The sequence below is a fragment of the Rhinolophus ferrumequinum genome, chromosome 17, assembly GCF_004115265.2.
Source record: "Rhinolophus ferrumequinum isolate MPI-CBG mRhiFer1 chromosome 17, mRhiFer1_v1.p, whole genome shotgun sequence".
In the NCBI taxonomy this organism is placed as follows: Eukaryota; Metazoa; Chordata; class Mammalia; order Chiroptera; family Rhinolophidae; genus Rhinolophus; species Rhinolophus ferrumequinum.
Window position 1 is genome coordinate 4,666,717 of NC_046300.1, and position 19,739 is coordinate 4,686,455.

The following is a 19,739-nucleotide window of genomic DNA, read 5'->3' on the forward strand; positions in this document are numbered from 1 at the left end:
GGCCACCTAGTCGCCTCTGCCTTCCGTTTGTCTCTCCCTTGCTCATGTGTCTGTCACAGTATGTAACCACGTGCCTACCCCACAAGATACAAAGGGACTCACACACTGGGGGCAGAATGACAAGACACACCCCAGAGAGCGGGCTGGCGGGGTGACAGGAGGACATTGCCCGGCTCTGCAGATTTAGCTGACGGGGGAGCACGTCAGGTGGGGTGAGTGATTCAGGAAGGCTTCCTGAGACGGGAAGCGTCTGAGCTGGCAATTACACGACAGTCTGTACTCAGGAAGGAAGAGGCGCTGAGGCCCCTTCGTGTGAGATGGTGGCGTGGACAGAAATATGAGGTGGCCTCGGGATACAAGTCAGGGACCCACTTTGGTGGGGAGCAGGGCTCGGCGTGGGGCGTCAGACACACTGGTGCTGGAGACCAGGCGCTTTCTGTGTGTGTGGGAATATCTTTATTTTGCCTTTGTTTGAAAAAAAAAATAGGTTTATTTTCCTTTTTTTAATTAATTTTCCTTTTTAAAAAAATAACAGCTTCATTGCGATACGGTGCGTGTACTTCACAATTCAGTGATTTTCAGCAGGTCCACAGAGTTGTGCAGCCATCACCACAGCGGATTTTAGAACATGTTGTCATCGCTCTGAAAGCCCTGTACGTGTGGCTGTCTCACCTCATTTCTCCTCCAACCTTGCTACCCCTTCTGCCCTGGCAACCACTCATCTTCCCTCCTACGTAGATTGCCTCTGCTGGACATTTCCTGTGTGGTCCTTTGTATCTGACTTCCGTGCACCTCGCGTGACGTTTCCCAGGCTTATCCGTATGTCCCCATCTACCTCAACGTTGTGTTTCACTGCCGAGTAACACTCCCCGGGATGGGCCGTTCAGTGCCATTTGGCTTGTTTCCATTGGGGCTCTTCTGAATAACGCTGTGCTGACCACGCATGTGCAACTTTTTGTGCGGACATGTTTTCAGTGTCCTTGGGAGTGGAATTGTAGGTCATATGGTAACTCAAGGTTCATTTGTATCCCCACACGTGGTGTGTTAACATCCCGGTTTCTCCAGGTGGCCTTCATGTGTGCAGGATAGTTTTGTTGGCTATAGCATTCCAGGGAGACAATCTCTTCTTTCTGTACTTGAAGGACGTTCGTCCATTGTCGTTTTGTGTGCATTGCTTCTTTGATGTGAATTCAGTGGTTGTCACCTTTGTACCTACATGTAGTGTCTTTTCTCTTCCATGGCTGCTTGTAAGGTTTTTGTTTCTATTTCTGCTTTACGTTAATCTCACGATGATGCTTGTGCACGCGTGTGTGTGTATCCCACTTTGAGTTCACTGAGTTTCTTGACCCTGTGGGTTTGTATCAAAAAGGAAAAAGTTGGAGTCATTATTTCTCACGTTTTTCCTGTCCCCACCAACCCACACACACGTGCTTACGGATCATTTGCTACTGTCTGACAGGTTACTGAGTGTATGGGTCACATTCTCCTGCTTCTTGCCTGTCCATGGCTTTATGGTTATACGCTGAACATTGTGAAGGATATTATTGCTGGATATAGAATTCTAGCTACACAGTATATGCTACTTCGTTGAGTGTCTGGATTCTGTTGCCTTCCTTTAAAGAGTGTTGTATTTTGTTTTGTCAGACAGTAAAGTTACTTGTGGATCCATTTAGTCATTTGGAGGCTTGTTGTAAAGCTTTGTTAGGTCAGTTGAATTGTAGCCTTCTTTTAGGGTCGGATAAGTCCTGCGACTAAGGTGTGACCTTTTGATGTCGCTACTGAATGCCCAGGTGTGTGATGGAATCTCTTCACTGGCTTGTCAGAATGCAGGCACCAGCCAGCCCTGAGTGAGCTCTGGGAACGCTACACTCACGGCTCCTCCTTGTTCGTTATTGGTGGGGTCTCACCTTACACATCTGCAGCTTGGTATCCAGCCAAAGAGTCAGGCAGACCCCTGTATAGATTTCTGGGGCTTTTTGTCTGGGTTGCTCTGTGTTTTGCCCCCACAATTCCAGCCACTTCAGTCTCCCTAAATTCTGGTCTGTCTCCTGAACTCAGTGAGACCAGAGTCCCCTGCTTGGTTTCCCCTTCCCAATGCTACCATCCCGAGAAGACCTTTAGGAGCAAACTGGAGCAGTCACAGACCTCGTCTTGTTTCCTGTCCCTCAGAGATCACACTGTGCGCCCCCATCGTCCAACCGCTGAGAGTCACTTCATGTATTTTATGCAGTTTTCTTGTTGTCTGTGGCAAATCCAGTTTCTGGTGCGATGTCCAATTGCTTCTGGCACCAACTACCAGGACCAGGTACTCCGTCATGACCAGAAGCTGAAGTGACGTTTATTTTGCTGGTGAACTCTTAGGCTCTCGGGCTCTCAGCATGGGCCTGTGTGTGTTTTTCAGCACGGCAGTTCCGTGTGTGGAGGGCTTTCACAGTTTCCCACGAAATCTCTTTATTTGTCGTGCCTCTCATGGATGGATTTCCGAATCTTAACTTCTGCTTTAGGGTGATTAAGGCAAACAACCTGAAAACCGTTGAGTGTTTCACTACCGTTGTTTTACATTAACTGGGAGACTATTTCTTCTTTGGAGAAACTTAGCACTCCCGTATGTTTAAGTTCTTATGTTACACATGACACTTGCAATGGGTTTGTTGGAAGATACTGATTTTTGTTCAGCTAGTAAATCGCACGCCTGAACTATGACCTCTGTGCAATGTCTCAGATTCGGTGTTGTCCTACTGTGGGCTGACACTTCTCCTCTCCTGTTGACCATTCATTCCTCGTCTTGCAGGTCGTCCAGCATGACCCGTGTCGGGGAGGAGCGGGATATTGGAACAGCCTCTTCCGTTTCAAGCATCTTGCTACAGGGCATTACTTAGCAGCAGAGGTAAGTAGCAGCCCCGAGTTTCTCTCTTTCAAGGCTGACACACTCCCTTTTCCTCCCTTACCTGTAACCATCGGGTGATTGGAGGGTTAGGGTATGCCCAGTCACCTTGCTTTCCCTTCTGCTTTTCTGTTTCCTTCTGCCTCCTTTCCCTGCTTATCGGCAAGAAAGGGTAACAATGGTTAACACATTTGAGTACCTCACAGGGATTTCCATCAAGATGCGGGGAGACCGTAAGTTAGAAAATAATGCCGTCCCGGGGATGGCATGGGCAGCGTGGTGACTGCAGTTAATTAATAATAGTGTATTGTGCACTCGAAAGTTGCTAAAACAGTGGGTCTGCAAACAGAAAAGAATGCTGCGTTTTAGGATTACCCTTGTTTTGCGGATGCAAACTGCTCTCCTCACATCTTACCTACCGACCCTGCCCCTAACAAGAATGCCTGACACTTGGCTGTCGTGAAACGTGCTGTTGAAAGCCAGCAGTGTTACGACACGTAAGGAGTTAGACAGCTTTCTGAAGCATCCTGGTTCTCAGAGCACGGGGGAGTAGACCCAGTCTAATCGTTTACTTGTAGGACTGTCAAAAATCAAAGAAATTACCTTAAATGCCTGTTAAGGGGTTTTGAGGAGAGGCAAGACTCAGTGCTGAAGGACGGGGGAGGGGGGAACCTACCTTTGAGATTTTGTGTCAATTTAAGGAGCCACCCTACTGTGTGACAGATGTTGCGTTTTACTCTGATTTGCTGAGAGATGTACGATGAGTATTCACATCAGATTCTAGTCGTACATCAGACGACACCCGTTGTCTGGTGCCGCTGGTGGGGCTGCTCAGAGATTTTCAAGGTGACGCATGGGTGACAGCACTGCTCCTGCAGCTGACCCCAAGAAGCCTGACTGTCAATGTAACGAACCCCTGGGGTGCCTGACACTTACATGAACTGATGAGTTCAAAATGTTCAAGAACCAAAGAGCAAAACTAAGCTGATACTTAATGTGGAGCCAGAGCGGGTTGCAGAGCTAGCGAACCAGCTGTGAGAAATGTCAGTTCCGTGGTTTGCCAAAGACCAGTGGTGGTCGCGCTGTCTGCTACGCTCTGAGGTAATGTAGCTCTTGTTGGAGGCCCCAGTGTTTTATTTCTAACTAAAAATAAGCAGGATTATCAGTGACTGGGTCTCGGTCTTTCACGTACCTCGGGCTTCTCACTGTTGTTTTGCTGGTGACTCCGTCGTGTTTCTCTGTCTATACTTGAGAGCCGTCTCTTGGTGACTGGGAGATTGTCCCGTGTGTGTTGTACTCATGTGACATGTGTCGTCGTTGTGGCATGCTGGTTTCGTGAACGCAGGGAAGGGACAAGTTCTTAGCTGTTCAAAGATGCCCGCAGGCCTGGACATCTCCTGCAGGTGGGGCCGAGTCCTTGAGAAAGCAATGGGTGATTTAATTTCCTAATGGTTCTTTTTCATCAGGTAGACCCTGACTTTGAGGAAGAGTGCCTGGAGTTTCAGCCCTCAGTAAGTATGGCCAGGAGCCTCCTGGTCTTCATCCCGTAGGGTGAGACCAAGTGTTCTGGAGCCCCACGTAAGGAGCACCGTGGTCACTGAGTGTGGGGAAGGGAAGCTTTCCGCTGCCTTCGAAGAGGGTCTCCTGTGCTTCCCCTGCCGGCAGGCATCTCTCCTGTGTCCTGATTGGTTCAAGAGCCTGTCAGTCATGACGCTCCTTCTGTGTGCTTAGTTAAGGGGTCTCCACCTCTGAGTTGCAGAAGTTCGCGGTATCTCTTCGACTACCAGAGGCTGGAGGCGGTGATGGCCCCTGTAGAAGTCGGCCTTTCACAAACGAATGCCCTGTTGCTGTTGACCTCAATCTGTGACTCATTCAGAATTTGTGAGGAAGGAGCGTGTGAGGTGGATGGTGTCGTGTGGACGGTGGCGTTCACACAGGGGCACAGAGCACCGGGCGTCTGACTGGACACTCCGTTGTCGAACCCGCTGCCCTTGCTCTCTGCAAAGTCAGAAATAGGCGTTAGAATGTGGTTTGGAAGTGTAATGCCGCCTGGATCTTTCTTTGGAGGCCAGAGTGCCAATTAGTGCTGAAATGGAGGCAGCCGGGGGTTCAGGTGTCCGCAGGGCGGCACTGAAGAGGGCAGAGGTGGTGGTCCATGGAAATGACGGGCACGAACAAGGCTGTTCTCTTGGGCAGTGCTTCATTCTGCTCTAGGATCAAATAGTGATAATAATAATTTCAAGCAGTTGCTGTTCTGTGTGACGGTGTGTCCGTGGGATCACCTCGGAGTGCTGTGGTCGATGGTATTGAAGGTGTTTCTCTTTTGTTTCTCCCAAACTTTGAAAGAATTGGAGGGACTTGAACGTGGGCACGTTCGTGAAGGGAATTGGGGTGGAGCTAGCAGAGAAGGCCGCTGACTGGGAAGTGCGAGTCCTGTAGTAATGGTGAACCTTCGAGTTACGTTAGCTCTGGCAGAAACGCAGACGGCTGCTAGCGGAGGGCGCCCACGTGGTTCCTGGACTGGCTGGGGGAGTTCGTCTCCTCTTTCCTGAGGGTCCTGGTCTTCCTTTCGTCCTCTTTGCCCTCACTTCTGGAGCCCATTTTGAAAGCTTGCCTTGCACTGTTAATGGAGGCAGAAAACACCTGGTCCCTCTTTCTGCCCATGTGCAAGGAGGTCCTGGCACAGCAGCTCTGTGGAGGCTCCTGTGCTCAGCCCGCCTGGGCTTGGGTGGGACGCCTACATTTCCTAAGGCAGTCGTCATCCTTGCGCCTTCTTTATTTTGAGAGAAAGAGCTGCCTTTGTCTGACTTGCATCCGTGGTCTTAGTGGTGCCCTCTGAGGTGACCGACTAAGTGTACCCTCTGAGGTCACTTTGAAGAAGAGCTGTGCCATCTTGCAGTGACAGCTGATGTTTGAGTGAGCCTTGCACTCCGTGGGCATGAGGTCGCTCTCCTGACCCGTTGGTGTGTGAGGAGAAGGACCGGTATTCTTAATGCAGGAGGAAGAACACAGCGACCAGCTGTAGGGCATGGGGGAGAGACAGACTGGGTTCCGAGAGCAGGTCCGCTGCTCATGAGCTGTGTGACTCCGGGCAAGCTACTGTCCATCTCTGAGCCTCCATGCCCTCATCTGTAGAAGTGGCGGGCGTGCTTGCTCTAAAGGACAAAATGAGATGTGCAGGTGAAGTGGCCCATACTAGGTGCTCAATAAATGGCACGTTTGTAAGTTGCACAGGATCGTCCACATTCTAGTGCCCTGACATCACCAGTTCGTCTGGGCCATGCGTTAGCTCCCTGAAATGACTTATGGCAGGTTTTACGATCTTCGTTGGACACATGGGAAAGCAGAGAGTGGTCCTGAGTTGCACCACGTCTAGGGGTCTCTCGGAGTTCCGTCATCTTTACTTTGTCGTGCTTCTCCATGCCAGGGTGGCAGGTGTGCCAGCTTAGGGGCCGGTCTAGACTGCATTGCTCCAGCTACTCAGGCTGTGGCTTGGGTGGTGGTCCTCATTGGAGGAGGGGTCTCTGGGGGGCTCACCTTTCTCCACGAGGCCAGCAGTGCGGCCAGGTGTCTGCATTGGGAGGGTCTGGCCCCCATTGCGCTCCTCTTGGCCTGGAAACTTGGCTGGAGAAGCTCCAGGGCGTCAGCCTGGAAGAGGAGGCCTCTCTGTCGTTCTGCTCTGCTTACTGCTCCTTGTGTTTTCCCGAGACTGGCATCCGGCCCTGTGGGTTTGGCCTAGGACCTCCCTCAGCTTTGTCACTGTTGTCCTAAATGCAGAGGCACTGGAGCCATGTGTTTCGATGCCAAGGGGTGAAAAAGGAGAAGCCGAGGCTGGCTCGCGTCTGACGGCCTTTTGCCCGTGTGCCTTTCCACCCACTAGGTGGCAAACGCCGACTGCACACAGACAGAATATGAACGCACTGTTTGCAGCCTCGTTTCCAGACACAGTGAACTTAATGCAATTTCCGTTTTTCTCTAGACCCTTGGCAGGTCTCCCCAGCAGCCTGCAGCAGCCCTGTGTCTCCAGCCAGCACCGGGTCAGGCTTCACCTTGACCTTGAGTGTGGCGTGTGGGACGCTGCAGGTTACAGCAGTTAGAAGAGGATTCTGTGCAAGTTCTTGCTCCTTAGCTGAGCTTGTAGAGACGTTGTGGGGCCCTCCAGGCTTTTCTCACTCTGCTGTGAGTGGAATAAGAGTCGAGGTTGTTTGGAGAAAGCCCCATGGTATTAGAGGCGGGAGCTTGAGAGCGGGAGGAGACAGAGGTTTGGGGTATAAAAGCAGCTTTTCTTCCTTTTCCCTTTTTTCTTTTTTACACAGATGGATGTCGGGGCTGCAGATGAACTGCTAAAGCAGACTGTTGCCCGCAGCCCTCCAACTCAGGCCCCGGGAATGAAATGTTCCCGTTTCTCTGCTTTGCCTGTTAGATTTCATATCCTTTCTCCACTTCCCATCTGGAAAGGAGGCAGCGCCTCAGCCCGAGCAAAACAACTTAGGGACAAAGAAAATGTGGTTTTCCTGGTAGACGCAGGTGGATGCCGTCATCCTGCAGGCGTGTTAAACGTGCAAAGCGAGCCCGTGGAGAGTCACAGCGCTGAGAGGGAGCTCGTGACACTGGTCACACTGCTCCGGGCGTCTGCTTACATGTCCTCGGGCAGATGGGCTCCGGGGCCCAGACTGTCTCCAGAGTTTCCCAGGAACACTTTCGTCATCCTTCATCCGCCTCCACTGAAGATTTCCTTCGGTCCCAACCTGATCCCCAAGGCAGCAGGCGAGCCCGTTCCCCTGCCCTGTCGGCAGCCCTGCTTGATTAACAACGGATGTTTTTTTCAGGGCTAGTCTGACTTTCAGATATTTTCCTTGGCCACCCTGGGATTCACTGCTTACGAACTCTTGGATCCAGGTTTCTTTTTTATTTTTCCTCCTGGGTAGTAGCTGTATCATATGACGGCCAGACAGGTTCACTGTAGGTTAGCACAACAGCCCATATCAAAGCCACAGGAAAGTTTTCTCAAAGTGCTTCTCCTCCCCGCACTGCCACCATTGGCTGTGGCTCTGTGGAGCTCTTTGTCACCGAGAGCATTGTCCCCATGGACCTCTGTCACCGTAACCCCATCGTTTAAGCATTTTTATTGCAACACAAGAAGGTGGAGCATAGCTGATCTTGTCCTGGATGGCCGGTGAGACTTGTGTGGCTGACCTGAAACACGCGTTCCCACCGACGGCTGGCGCTCACTGTTTCTTTTCCCGTCCTGTGGACTGTACGGTGGTCGTAGTGAGTGCAGGGTCCCACACGCAGCGTCCTTGACTCGGTGACCTTTCCTCCTCAGGTGGATCCGGATCAGGACGCCTCTCGCAGCAGGTTGCGAAATGTCCAGGAAAAGATGGTGTACTCCCTGGTCTCGGTGCCCGAAGGCAGTGACATCTCGTCCATCTTTGAGCTGGACCCCACCACTCTCCGTGGAGGTGACAGCCTTGTCCCCAGGTATGGTTCTAACACAGGTTAGCCCAGGTGAGTCAGGCTTGGCGTGCGTGGCCTGGCCTGGTGGCTGGGAACCCCCGGTGTACAGTGCCTTCCTGGAAGGTTTTATACGGGGTTCGTCCTGGCTGCCCATTGCAAGGGTGTCTGGAGTGGTTGTTTTTGACTCAGCAACTGCAAGTTCTCAGGGGTTTGATAAGAAGTGCTATTTTTAGGTAAACAAGCCAAACCTTAAGCTCAGGTGGCTGAATGTTTCTAGTTGACTTTCTTCCTTCTTCCTAAACCTGAGTGATCACCCAGTCAATTGAATAAGCACTTGAAAAGAAATTCTAGAAAATGGAGTATTTGAAATCCACTGAGTACAAAGTAAATTTCAAGTGTTGAGAAGTCAGACCAGTCTTCTCTGGTTATTTTATTCACGTTAACTCTTCGTTTTGTTGCCCAAGCATGCCTGTGGGGGGAGGGACTATACGTGGGACAAAGGGTCACGCTGAATCAGCAGTATTACCCACAGTGGCTCACGTTTATTGAGTGCTGACTATGTGCCCTGCACAATGCCGAGTGCTTTACTCGTGTTCTGTAATTTCATCTTCACAAACACCTCTGTCAAGTAAGTATCATTATTGGCCCCTTATAGAGACTCTGAGGCTCAGAGAATTTAAGCAACTTATCACAAGTCATCAGGTCGCATCGCAGAGCCCCAAATCTTAAATGCTTAAGCCAAATGGGCTTGTTCGGGCAATTCTGGCTCTTCCCCAGAGCGTTGGTCGCCGGCATTTGGAGGTTGTCCGCACGGCCCGTCTCTCTGTTACTTCGTACTTCGTTATTCAAGTGCATCATTGCAGCTCACGGGCTCCGCCTGGGCTCGGCTGCGAACCTGATACCTGTAGCCTGGGTGCCGTGAGAATTAGACAAGGACCTTGTGTTGTTCAGGCTGTTCCTGCCCACCCGCGTGACACGTGGGGCGGTGTCCACCTGGAGGGGAGCCTTACACGCAGCAAGGCCTTCCGCCACCACTCAGTAAACTGATCGCTGCTCGTTCCACTCTGCTGGGTCAGAAGCCCCATGAAAGTCTGGGCATAGCTAGAGATGCTCTAGAAAACTCCAGCTGTGTGCACAGATGTGCATACTCCAGGTTTGGGTTGCCCTTTTTAAATAACAGACTTGCCGAGATACAATATATACTGTATATTGCACCTACTGAGGAGCTCGATTCAGGGTTTTCAGTAGATGAGCAGAGCTGAGCAGTCAGCACCACTGTTGATTCTAGAACAGTTTCACCCCCCGCAGGGAGCTCCGGACCCCTCAGCCCTCACTCTCGTTTCCTAAAGCCCCACCTCCCGCCTTAGACCCATCTACTTTCTGTCTCTGCTGAGCTGCCTCCTTTGGACGTTTCATTTAATGGAATCACTCGTGGTCTTTTGTGATTGGCTTCTTTCACTGGGTGTTTTTAAGCCTCATCCACGTTGTTGAGTGTGTTAGTACTTCATTTTGTTTTATTGCGGAATCATATTCTGTTACACGGTTGGTTATGCCACATTCTATTTATCCATTTACTAGTCGATGGCTGTTGGGGTCGTTTGCCCCTTTGGCTATTATGAACAATGCTGCTGTGAACATTTGTGTATGTGTATTGGTGTAGACATCCGTTTTATTTCTCTTGGGTCTATACCTCGGAGTGGAAGGACTGAGTCCCGTGGAACTCCATGTCTAACCTTTTGAGGAACTGTCTGACGACTTTTCAACATGGTCGCACCATTTTACATAAGGGTTCCAGTTTCTCTACATTCTCTCCAGAACTTATTGTTTTTCTTTTTCTCTCTCATTTTTGAACCATCCTAGGAAATGTGAAGTGGTATCGCGTGGTTTTGATTTGAATTTCTCTAATGACTGATGATGCTGACCATCTTTTCCTGTGCCTCACGGTCATTTGTATATCGTCTTTGGAGAAATATCTAGTCAGTTCTTTCGCCCATTATTTTTACCTATTTAAATAATAGTTATTTGTCTTTTTTTTTTAACTGAGTTTTAAGTGTTCTTTGTTGTAGATACAAATGCCTTCTCCCATTCTGTAGATGGTCTTTTTGCTTTCTCGAAGCACAAACATTTTTAATCTGTCAAAGTCCAATTTATTTTTTTCATTGATTGCTTATGCTTTTGGTTTCTTAAGTAGCCCACTGCCTAATGCAAGGTCACAAAGACTCATGCTAACGTTTTCTTCTGAGTTTTTCAGTTGTGCTTTTCACGCTTAAGTCTGATCCGTTTGAGATCGTTTATTACCATGGTCTGGAGTAGCGTGCGTTGCTTTTTAAAGCAGCCTTTCTCGTTGACTGCCTGTTTGTTTCCCACATAGGCACAGGTCTGTAGAACCCAGTGGCGTTTCAGTTGAAATAATTTTCCATATGGTGCGTGTGCCCTCTAGTCTGGAAGAAATGTAATGAATTTTCTTAGGTTTCCAGAAGACAAGGGAATGACATTTGTAGGATATGCTAAATGTTTTAGTTCATTTGGGATAACAAAGCACAGAACCTTGTGATCTAAAATGTCACGTTGCTCCATCAGAAGGCGCCTCCTGGGCTTCCTGTGGAGAACAATGAGGTGCTAGTTGGCCATATTCCCTAAGGGTTGGAAATCGCCATGAGCCTGTCTGTGGAGAGGGGAAGTTGAAGCTTCTAGGTCATGTGGCCAAGCAGCTTTGGCTGCTTCGAGACCCCTGTACCTGTCCCCTCCATTCCTTATGTTTTCCCTGTTGAAAACTTTCTTGTGGGCAGTTGTCCATAGGTAGACTGATTCCACATTCATTAGCAAGGGGACGCCTGTGGTCACCGTGGAAAAAGTGTGTGGTATCGTCTGCCAGTGTGTTCCCCACCAGTTATGACCCTGGACTTGGTCTTAGCTTTCTACATTTTTGTCCATTCTTGCCGGTGACCACCAACCTCAGAGCTAGACGTGAACGGACCTCTCACTCACTGGTCTTGCAGAGTCATGAAAATTCTTAGGGCAGTCATTTCCCTCCAGGTTACTGCTGTGCTGAATTTTGTTTAAAGATCAGCAAGTCTGGGAGTAGACATGTGAATGTCCCTGAAATGTTGCCAGCAAAGGAATTTTTGTGATCATCACTCGTTCAAATAATCCTTCCACACCAAAGTGAAAAGGATAATGGCAGATCCTGGACACACTAAACAAGATAATAAAATGGCAATATATGCAAATTAGATGCATTAAATGCACATTGGGGGAGCACCCAGCTTGTGGCTCTTTTGTAATTGGGCTGGCAGCATGTCTGTGGGGAAGGACCTCTCAGGTGGATCGACACGATGCCCTTTGTGTCCTGAGTGTAATTGGACGTAGAACTCTATAGAATGCAGTCATCCAGTGAAAAGCTAAGCGCCAAGCTTTGGTTATACTTTGAAAATAGGAAAGTGAGTCCAAGGCACTCAGAAGAAAAAATCGGAAATCTCTCAAGATTCTTACACTGTTTGATTTACAGTCATGCTAGTGAAGGAAATGTCAGTGTGGTTGCCCTTACTTGTCATGTTCAGGACGGTTACGAGAAAGGAAGGGAGAAGGCAGAGGATCTGCTCTAGAGAATGCCTGGTTTGATGCCATCGCTCTAAACTCCTCTTAATGCAAATGACTTCCGCGCTCTCCTGCTGCCCCAGTCCCACCAATGTTTAAAGTTCCATCTCAAGTTTTCCGTAACGAAAGGCTTCCCTGCCTCTCGGAAGCCGCCTTCATCCTCTCCTCTCAAAGCCCTTCAGACCTGACCTTGACTGTCTCCCAACTTAATGCTTTTTTAATGTGCGTTTTCTGTTCCTTGCTGTTGCTTGGCGTGCATTCCCGTTGTCTCGCTAATGGGGTGGTAGGTTCCTAACACACAAGAATTATGCCCTTCCTACTACTTCTTTGAAAGGAAAGCAGCATGGAAAAACATCGTATCGTGAGCCATGGTCACTCTAACAGGAAACAAGAAATACGGGGTTTTATGTTGTTTCTTTAATTGAAGTTTATCGGGGTGACAATGGTTAGTAAAGTTACATAGGTTTCACGTGTACAATTCTGTAATACATCATCTGTATTCATCGTTGTGTGTTCCCCTCCCAGAGTCAAAACACCATAGAGAACAAAGAAACAAGTAAAAATCACATAAAATTCAACCATAACATTTTGGTTTTATGTAGTGTCAGACAGGTCTCTGAACACACAGATAACCTGTATATAATTTATCTTAAATGGGATCATAAGCTATTTTTAATAATTTTTCACTGAGCAGTATGTTCTGTACATATTTCTAAGTAAATGAATATCAATTGTCATCATTTTGAATAACTATAATATTCTACCTTATGTATTAGGTCAGTGGAAAAGTAACTGAGGTTTTGCAATTTTTAACCTTTTAAACCGCAATTACTTTTGCACCACCTAATACTACCGGGTTTCCCTGAAAATAAGACCTAGCTGGACCATCAGCTCTAATGTATCTTTTGTAGCAAAAATTGAGACCCAGTCTTATTTTACTATACTAGAAGACCCAGTCTTATATTAATTTTTGCTCCAAAAGACGCATTAGAGCTGATGGTCCGGCTAGGTCTTATTTTCGGGGAAACACAGTATCATTAGTCCATTATTAAGACATTGGATTATTTACAATTTTTTTACTACTATAAATTGTGCTTTGTTGAACATCTTTAAGCCTCAGTTTGTATCTGCTGTCATCTCTTAAGGGAAAAAAATCTGAAAATGAGATTGCTAGAGAAAAATACCAGTGCATTTTACAAGTTACACAAAGTGCCAGACTCCCTTCCCGAGTTTTACCTGTTCACACTCTCACCATGAGTGTGCAGCAGAGCTCCTGTCTCTGAGCTGTTGTGGGCACTAGGTTATATCCATCTCTAAGATCTTTGGTATATGATACAATAAAGTGTTACATTGTTTTAATTTGTGTAAATTGTTTGCTAAGGAGGTTGAATGCATACTTCCCAGTTTACTGGCCATTTATATTGCTTTATTAAATCACTGGTTTATATCCTTGTCCGTATGTGGATTAATAATCTTTTTATGTTATGTGTTACTCTTTTATTTTCCCACCTTATCATTTTTCGTTCAATTTTATTCATGATTTTTTTTCTGTACAGAAGATATAAAATATAAACTTTGTAATAAGATTTATGCATCTTTTACTTTTAAAATTTAGAGATCTTGTATTTTGTTTCACTCTTCAAAGGGCTTTCTCTACCACAAGATTATTAAATATTTACTCACGTTATGTTTTCCCCAGGAATTTTATGATTTTACATTTTGCTTTATTGATCCATATGAAAATTGTAGTTATTGCTTAATCATCTCTCACATGAGCACTATTATACACTCAGTAAATACTACTTGTTCCTGTCTCATGCTCAGTTTGTTCAAAGACCTTCATTCACAGGATATAATCTTAGAACTACAGCATATCACAATGTGGGAGTCACTGTGAATGATTTGCTGTTGTAAATACATCAGAAAGAATCTTGGACCAAAGCCGTTTGCTCTTATGTTTATATTGTGCAATGTATCTAGCAGAAAACCATTTGGGTATCCATTTTTATTTTGATAGAATATATTCTAGGCTGGTGGAGATAGAAAACCTAAATATTCAGATCCCTAAACGCTTCTTTCGTTCCCCCTCTAGAAACTCCTACGTGCGGCTCAGACACCTATGTACTAATACCTGGGTCCACAGCACAAACATCCCCATTGACAAAGAAGAAGAAAAACCTGTGATGCTGAAAGTAAGTCCTGGAACTGGGCGCCCTCCCCTCCCCGCCCCGGCCTCCCCCCTAATGAAAGGACTCCTTTGAGGGCAGATCGGGGGAGAGTGTGAAGCTGTACAGTTGTGTTGCTTTGGCAAGAGTGTGGTCGTGGACAAACTCCAATGTGATCAAAGAATTCCGTCCAAAGGACCTGGCTAAAGCAAGCCCAGGGCTTTTAGAGTAATCAGAACCTTTTATTTTCTTCCATGGCTTCTGCCCGAAGGGTTGAGCAATTGTCTGGGTTTCATGTCTGAAGGATGATTTTAGCTGGAGGAATGTTTGCTTGGGCCTTGAGGTCCATCAAATACTAGTTGATTCCCGCAATCTTTATTATTTATTTCTCTGTGTACTGAAGCATATACTATTTTTATTTCTTGAAAGTTCTCCCACCTTCTCTAATTTCTCTCCCTGAAGCCTACCTCTCTTTCCCCACCTTCTCCAGGATCACAGAGCATAAATACACAAATACAGGGGTTTTCTTTTTAAAAAATGGAATGATACCCTCACACAATTTTTTTGGGGGGGATGGGAGAAGTTATTGGAATTTTTCTTTGACTTTTATGAACGTTTTTAGGTATACAGAAAACTTGAAAGAGTGGTACAGTCTATCCTTATGATACTGTCTGTCACTTAGAGTCAAGACTTATCATTTTGCATATTTGCTTTTCCCTGTGTATTTATACACATAGATTGCATTATAAGTCTTACCTGTAACAAATGAAGTTACACGTTATAACACCACCCCATTTCCTGCCTCACTGTACCCACAATCCCAGTCTCCAGAGGAGACAACTGTGAACGACTTGGGGTACTTTCTTCCAGATGGTTTCCTACATCTGGTTGATCTGGACGGCAGAGAGAGCCGCAAGCTCTTTGTGTTGCCGACAGCCCCGCGGGGAATGTGTGGGGTCACGCGCTCTCCGTCCGAGACCGCCCTTCAGAGGCCCCCTTGCATTTCAGATCGGCACCTCTCCCGTGAAGGAGGATAAGGAGGCCTTTGCCATCGTCCCGGTCTCCCCCGCCGAGGTCCGCGACCTGGACTTCGCCAACGACGCCAGCAAGGTGCTGGGCTCCATCGCGGGGAAACTGGAGAAGGGCACCATCACGCAGAACGAAAGGAGGTGCGCTTCCTGCCAGGAGCCCGGAGCGAGGCGCCACGCCTCCTCCCCACGCCTCCTCCCCACGCCTCCTCCCCACGCCTCCTCCCCACGCCCTGTGGGTTTCAGGCCCCTCCCAGAGAGGGAGACCGTGGGGGGGGGCGGCTGAGGGCTGCGTAACAGGGCTTCCCCTCATGGGGGTGGGTCAACCTGTGGTGTCCAAGAAATGGTGTTCCTTTTTGAAAGTCCCTGAAATTGTGAAGATCGCTCTCTTTCTCTGTGTCCCACTTGGTCCCTGGAACTCCCGTACTAAATGTCAGGGGTCAAGGCGACTCAGACAGTGTCAGATGGCCCGTGTTTTGTGAAGGTGATAATCCTTTTGTGGGCAGTCATGTGTTGTCTGTATTTCACTCTGTTCGGGAACGGGCCTCAGTTGTCCATTTCCAGGAAACTGGGAGGAATGGGTCTGCTTTGGTTTAACTGGTTCACTTAGGCCTGAGGTTTCTGGGACATCGAGTACGTCCCCCCTCTAATAGCTTCCTTCCCCCTCAGGTCGGTCACCAAGCTGCTGGAAGACTTGGTTTACTTTGTCACTGGTGGAACGAATTCTGGTCAAGATGTGCTTGAAGTGGTCTTCTCCAAGCCCAACAGAGAACGGCAGAAGCTGATGAGAGAACAGAATATTCTCAAGCAGGTCGGTGACACGTGACAGTTTGGGTCAGCTTGTAAGAAATCAGTGGGGTCACTGCTCTTAGGGACATGGATGGTTCCACTTGGAAGGCTTGATCAATTGATTAAAAAAAAAGAAAGAAACAGACTATTTTTTGGAGCAGTTTTAAGTAAACAGCAATAGTGAGTGAAAAGTACAGAGTTCGCATGCACCCCACACCCTTAGGCATGCACCCCACCCCCTCAGGCGTGCACCCCACACCCTCAGGCGTGCACCGCCTGCCCCATCGCCACCATCCCACCAGAGGGCACGTTTGTAGCAGTTGATGAACCTACACTGACACGTCACCCAGAGTCCATAGTTAAAGGACAGCTCACTCTTGGTGGTGGACATTCTGTGGGTTTGGTCATGTGGGTAATGACACGTACCCACCGTGACAGTGTCATACAGAGCAGTTTCACTTCCTAAACATCCTCTGCTCTGCATATTCATCCCTCCTCCTCACCCCTCCCGACAGACCCTGATCTTACTGTCTCCATAGTTCTGCCTTTCCCCAGTGTCATCTAGTTGGGCTCCTCCAGGTGCAGCCTCTTCCGCTTGGCTTCTTTCACTTAGCCGAATGCATTGAAGCTTCCTCCCCTGTCGCTTCATGGCTCCATAGCTCAGTTCAATTGAAAACACACTTGTGGAGAGGGTAGCCAGTTAGCTTAGTTGGTTAGAGCCTGGTGCTGGTGGCACCAAGGTTGCTGGTTCGATCCCCACATGGGCCAGAAAATACACTTGTTGAGAATTTACCTATTAGGAACTCCAAGAAGAGTTCATTTGATAACTTTATTTTCCTTAAAAATAATATCAAGGGCTCTGTGTCCTTAAGGTTATTTCCTATGTCTGGAAGATGTGAAATATGGATAAACTCAGGTCTTATAGGTTCTTATAGGGACCTGTTGGTACTGGAACCAACCTCCAAAGGAGGTGGGGCGGAGAGACGGATGCAAGAGGCTGACAGCTCCAGAATGAAAGAATTGTTTAAGGGAACGTAGGACAGACGCAGAGTCTTGGGTGATCTCTGTCTCAGAAAGGGAAGGGGGGCGCGACATCTGCAGCCTCCAGGAGCCCATGTGGCTTATAGCCAGTGGCTTGTGCTTGTTAAGAACCATATATCCCAAAGCAGCAAACAACTTAATGGCCCTGCTTACCTGTGTGAGAACATCCCTTTCAGGTGATACAGGCCCACCTCTCCGGAGGGGAACTGGTGGTTACCAGAGCAACTTCCTTCTTAAGATGGTGCTGATCACGGCAGGCACTAGAAACCAGTTTGCCTGACAGGACCCCACAAGCCACCACGAATCTCACCGTAAAGAATGAGCAGTGGCTTACAGGAAATAGACAGACAGTATTATCTTGTATAAATTTAAATCAGCTGGTGTGAAGTCAAGTCAGAGGGAGGACAGTGACACCCTTGGGTAGATGAGATGCACAGACACACACACCCTGTAGTTCTCTGAAGCTGCTGGAGACGGGGCCGCAAGCTGGGTGTGGGGACAGAGTCCCAGAGAGCAGTTTCCAGGTTCTCGGCCTCACGTGGGAAGGTGCTGGCTCGGGTAGTAGATGGCCGTCAGCTGTTACCAGTTAGCCATTAGCCACTGATATAACAGCCGTGGCTGAGCTAGCAAACACCGAGTGTGGATTGCGGATTGCAGAGAGGCGGATTGGAGTTAGCAAGTGAGGTTGGTTGGCAGAGAAGCGGGCAGCAGGTGGCGGATCCAAGTGGCTCCTGCTTCCTGTGTCGCGCCTGGCTGCCATGGAGATTATAGTGGTATGACTCCCCTATCTATGGCTCCGTGGGTGTTTCTTTTTGGCCTCCCCATATCGTGTATTCTTATGTGGGGAGCGGGAGCAGAGATCCCACCTGACACCCTGCATGACACTGGGCTTGGAAATTCCTGACCACTGAAGCCAAAAGGAAAACTCGAGTTCCAGGTCCCCTGGTTCTCCATCGGACCTTGAGCTGTGACAGTCCTTCCTCCTGTCAGCCTGTGGTAGACAAAACTTATTAACACTCCGTCATGTTTCAACAAGGATTTCCAGCCCAAGAATAGATGGTGTCCAGCTCTTCCATATGCTGACCCCCACGTTAGACTCGGGCTTCCCACCCACGCTCGTTTCCACCACAGCAAGTCCTTGAGGGGCCAGAGTGAGCTGTGCTTATGCAACAGTTATCCTCTCCTTTTGTCCTGACGACCCTTGTGAGCTAGGTATGCTGTTCTTCCATTTTACCAGCGACAGCACCAAGGTTACCAGACTGCCAGGAAGTAAGAAAGGTGTGTGACTTCAGCCTAGACTCTCCTGATTCCAGAGTCTGTGCTCTGAACCACTGCACTAACCACTGCACTTGCCAGTGTTTGAGCTCCGTTGAGGTCCAGGTGGAGCCACAGGGAGGAGCCAGCCCCTGCGGACGGGCAGATGCAGGGATCAGGTTACGGACGTGCTGGATGACAGACGTGCTGTGTAGTCAGACCGCCTTGAGGTTTGTTAGTTCCAGATGGAGGGTTAGCCATTAAACTAGGTGTGCCGACGGATCCCAGAGAGCAGTTTCCAGGCTCTCGGCCTCACCTGGAAAGGTGCTGGCTCGGGTAGTAGATGGCCATCACCTGTGACTAGTTGGCCATCAGCTGTAACTAGTTAGCCAATTAGCCGCTGATGTAACTGCCGCGGCTGAGCTAGCAGGCACAACAGCAAGTGCGGAGAGAAAGCTGACTGTGGTTTGTGGATCATGTGGATCCTACTTCCTGTGTCTCACCCGGCCGCCACTGAGACTAGGGTGCAGGAAGACCCCTCATTGGGGTACTGGTGGATGTTTGCTTTTGTGTCTCGACCAGCCGCCAGCGAGAACATAGTGGTATGACTCCCCTACCTATGGCTCCGTGGGTGTTCCTTTTTGGCCTCACCATGTCCTGCGTTCGTGTGTGGGGAGCGGGAGCTGAGACCCTGCCTAACACCAGTGATGACGGTTTTCACTCTTCCTCCCCAGATCTTCAAGTTGTTACAGGCCCCGTTCACAGACTGTGGTGACGGCCCGATGCTGCGGCTGGAGGAGCTCGGGGACCAGCGGCACGCTCCTTTCAGACACATCTGCCGGCTCTGCTACCGGGTCCTGAGACACTCGCAGCAGGACTACAGGAAGAACCAGGTCAGGGTGGGGTGCAGGGTCCGCGGGGCACGACTGCCGCTTTCCTCCCTGAAGTTCCTATACTTTCCTCATGAGTCTTAAGTGTCACATGTGCATTTATGTACTGGCTAGAGAAGAGTTCACTAAGTTTGCTCTTAGAAAGGAAACTGTTTTTGCAAGCCCAGGAAGATGTACTATAGAGTCCTTAAGAGAGATACCTGAGAATTCCCGTCTGCAGCCTCCTTGCAATGAGGTTACTTTATATTGACACTGCTGTTACATTTCTTTGTCATGGCAAGTTCCCTTAAGGCTTAGGGGCACGATTCCACATGTTTATATTGAAGACAGAGTGGAATCTTTTCTCATGCTTCTTGCATTGCCTCCATTTCTGCTGTTAACGTCTCTTTTTTGGTTCTGACTTGTGTTTTATGACTTTCTAAGTCATTATCTATGTCATGACTGTGTGTATATTTTTTCTCCCCATGAAATAAATGTTCTTTGGAGCATCTTTGGAGACATCTTTGGAGCTTCCAGACATTTTGAGATTGTTCCCCAGGGGACACTGGGCAATGTCTGGAGACTCATTTAAGTGTCACAAGTGACATCTAGTGAGTAGAGGCCAGGGATACAATTAAACATCCAGCAATGGACA

The 19,739-nt window shown here is 48.5% G+C and overlaps 1 protein-coding gene across 5 annotated transcripts in view; it reads left to right on the plus strand.

Annotated features, from left to right (window-relative positions):
- The window catches only part of ITPR1 (inositol 1,4,5-trisphosphate receptor type 1), a 295,697-nt gene that overhangs the window by 118,660 nt on the left and 157,298 nt on the right, over positions 1 to 19,739 (plus strand). For 3 of the 5 annotated variants that reach the window (XM_033132948.1, XM_033132950.1, XM_033132952.1), the window contains exons 11-17: positions 2,792 to 2,887; positions 4,351 to 4,395; positions 8,211 to 8,365; positions 14,031 to 14,130; positions 15,112 to 15,272; positions 15,801 to 15,942; positions 18,950 to 19,108. In XM_033132948.1, the coding sequence (XP_032988839.1) occupies positions 2,792 to 2,887; positions 4,351 to 4,395; positions 8,211 to 8,365; positions 14,031 to 14,130; positions 15,112 to 15,272; positions 15,801 to 15,942; positions 18,950 to 19,108 (858 nt within the window). The remainder of the gene's footprint in view (positions 1 to 2,791; positions 2,888 to 4,350; positions 4,396 to 8,210; positions 8,366 to 14,030; positions 14,131 to 15,111; positions 15,273 to 15,800; positions 15,943 to 18,949; positions 19,109 to 19,739) is intronic. The other 2 variants (XM_033132953.1, XM_033132949.1) reach the window with 1 other exon arrangement.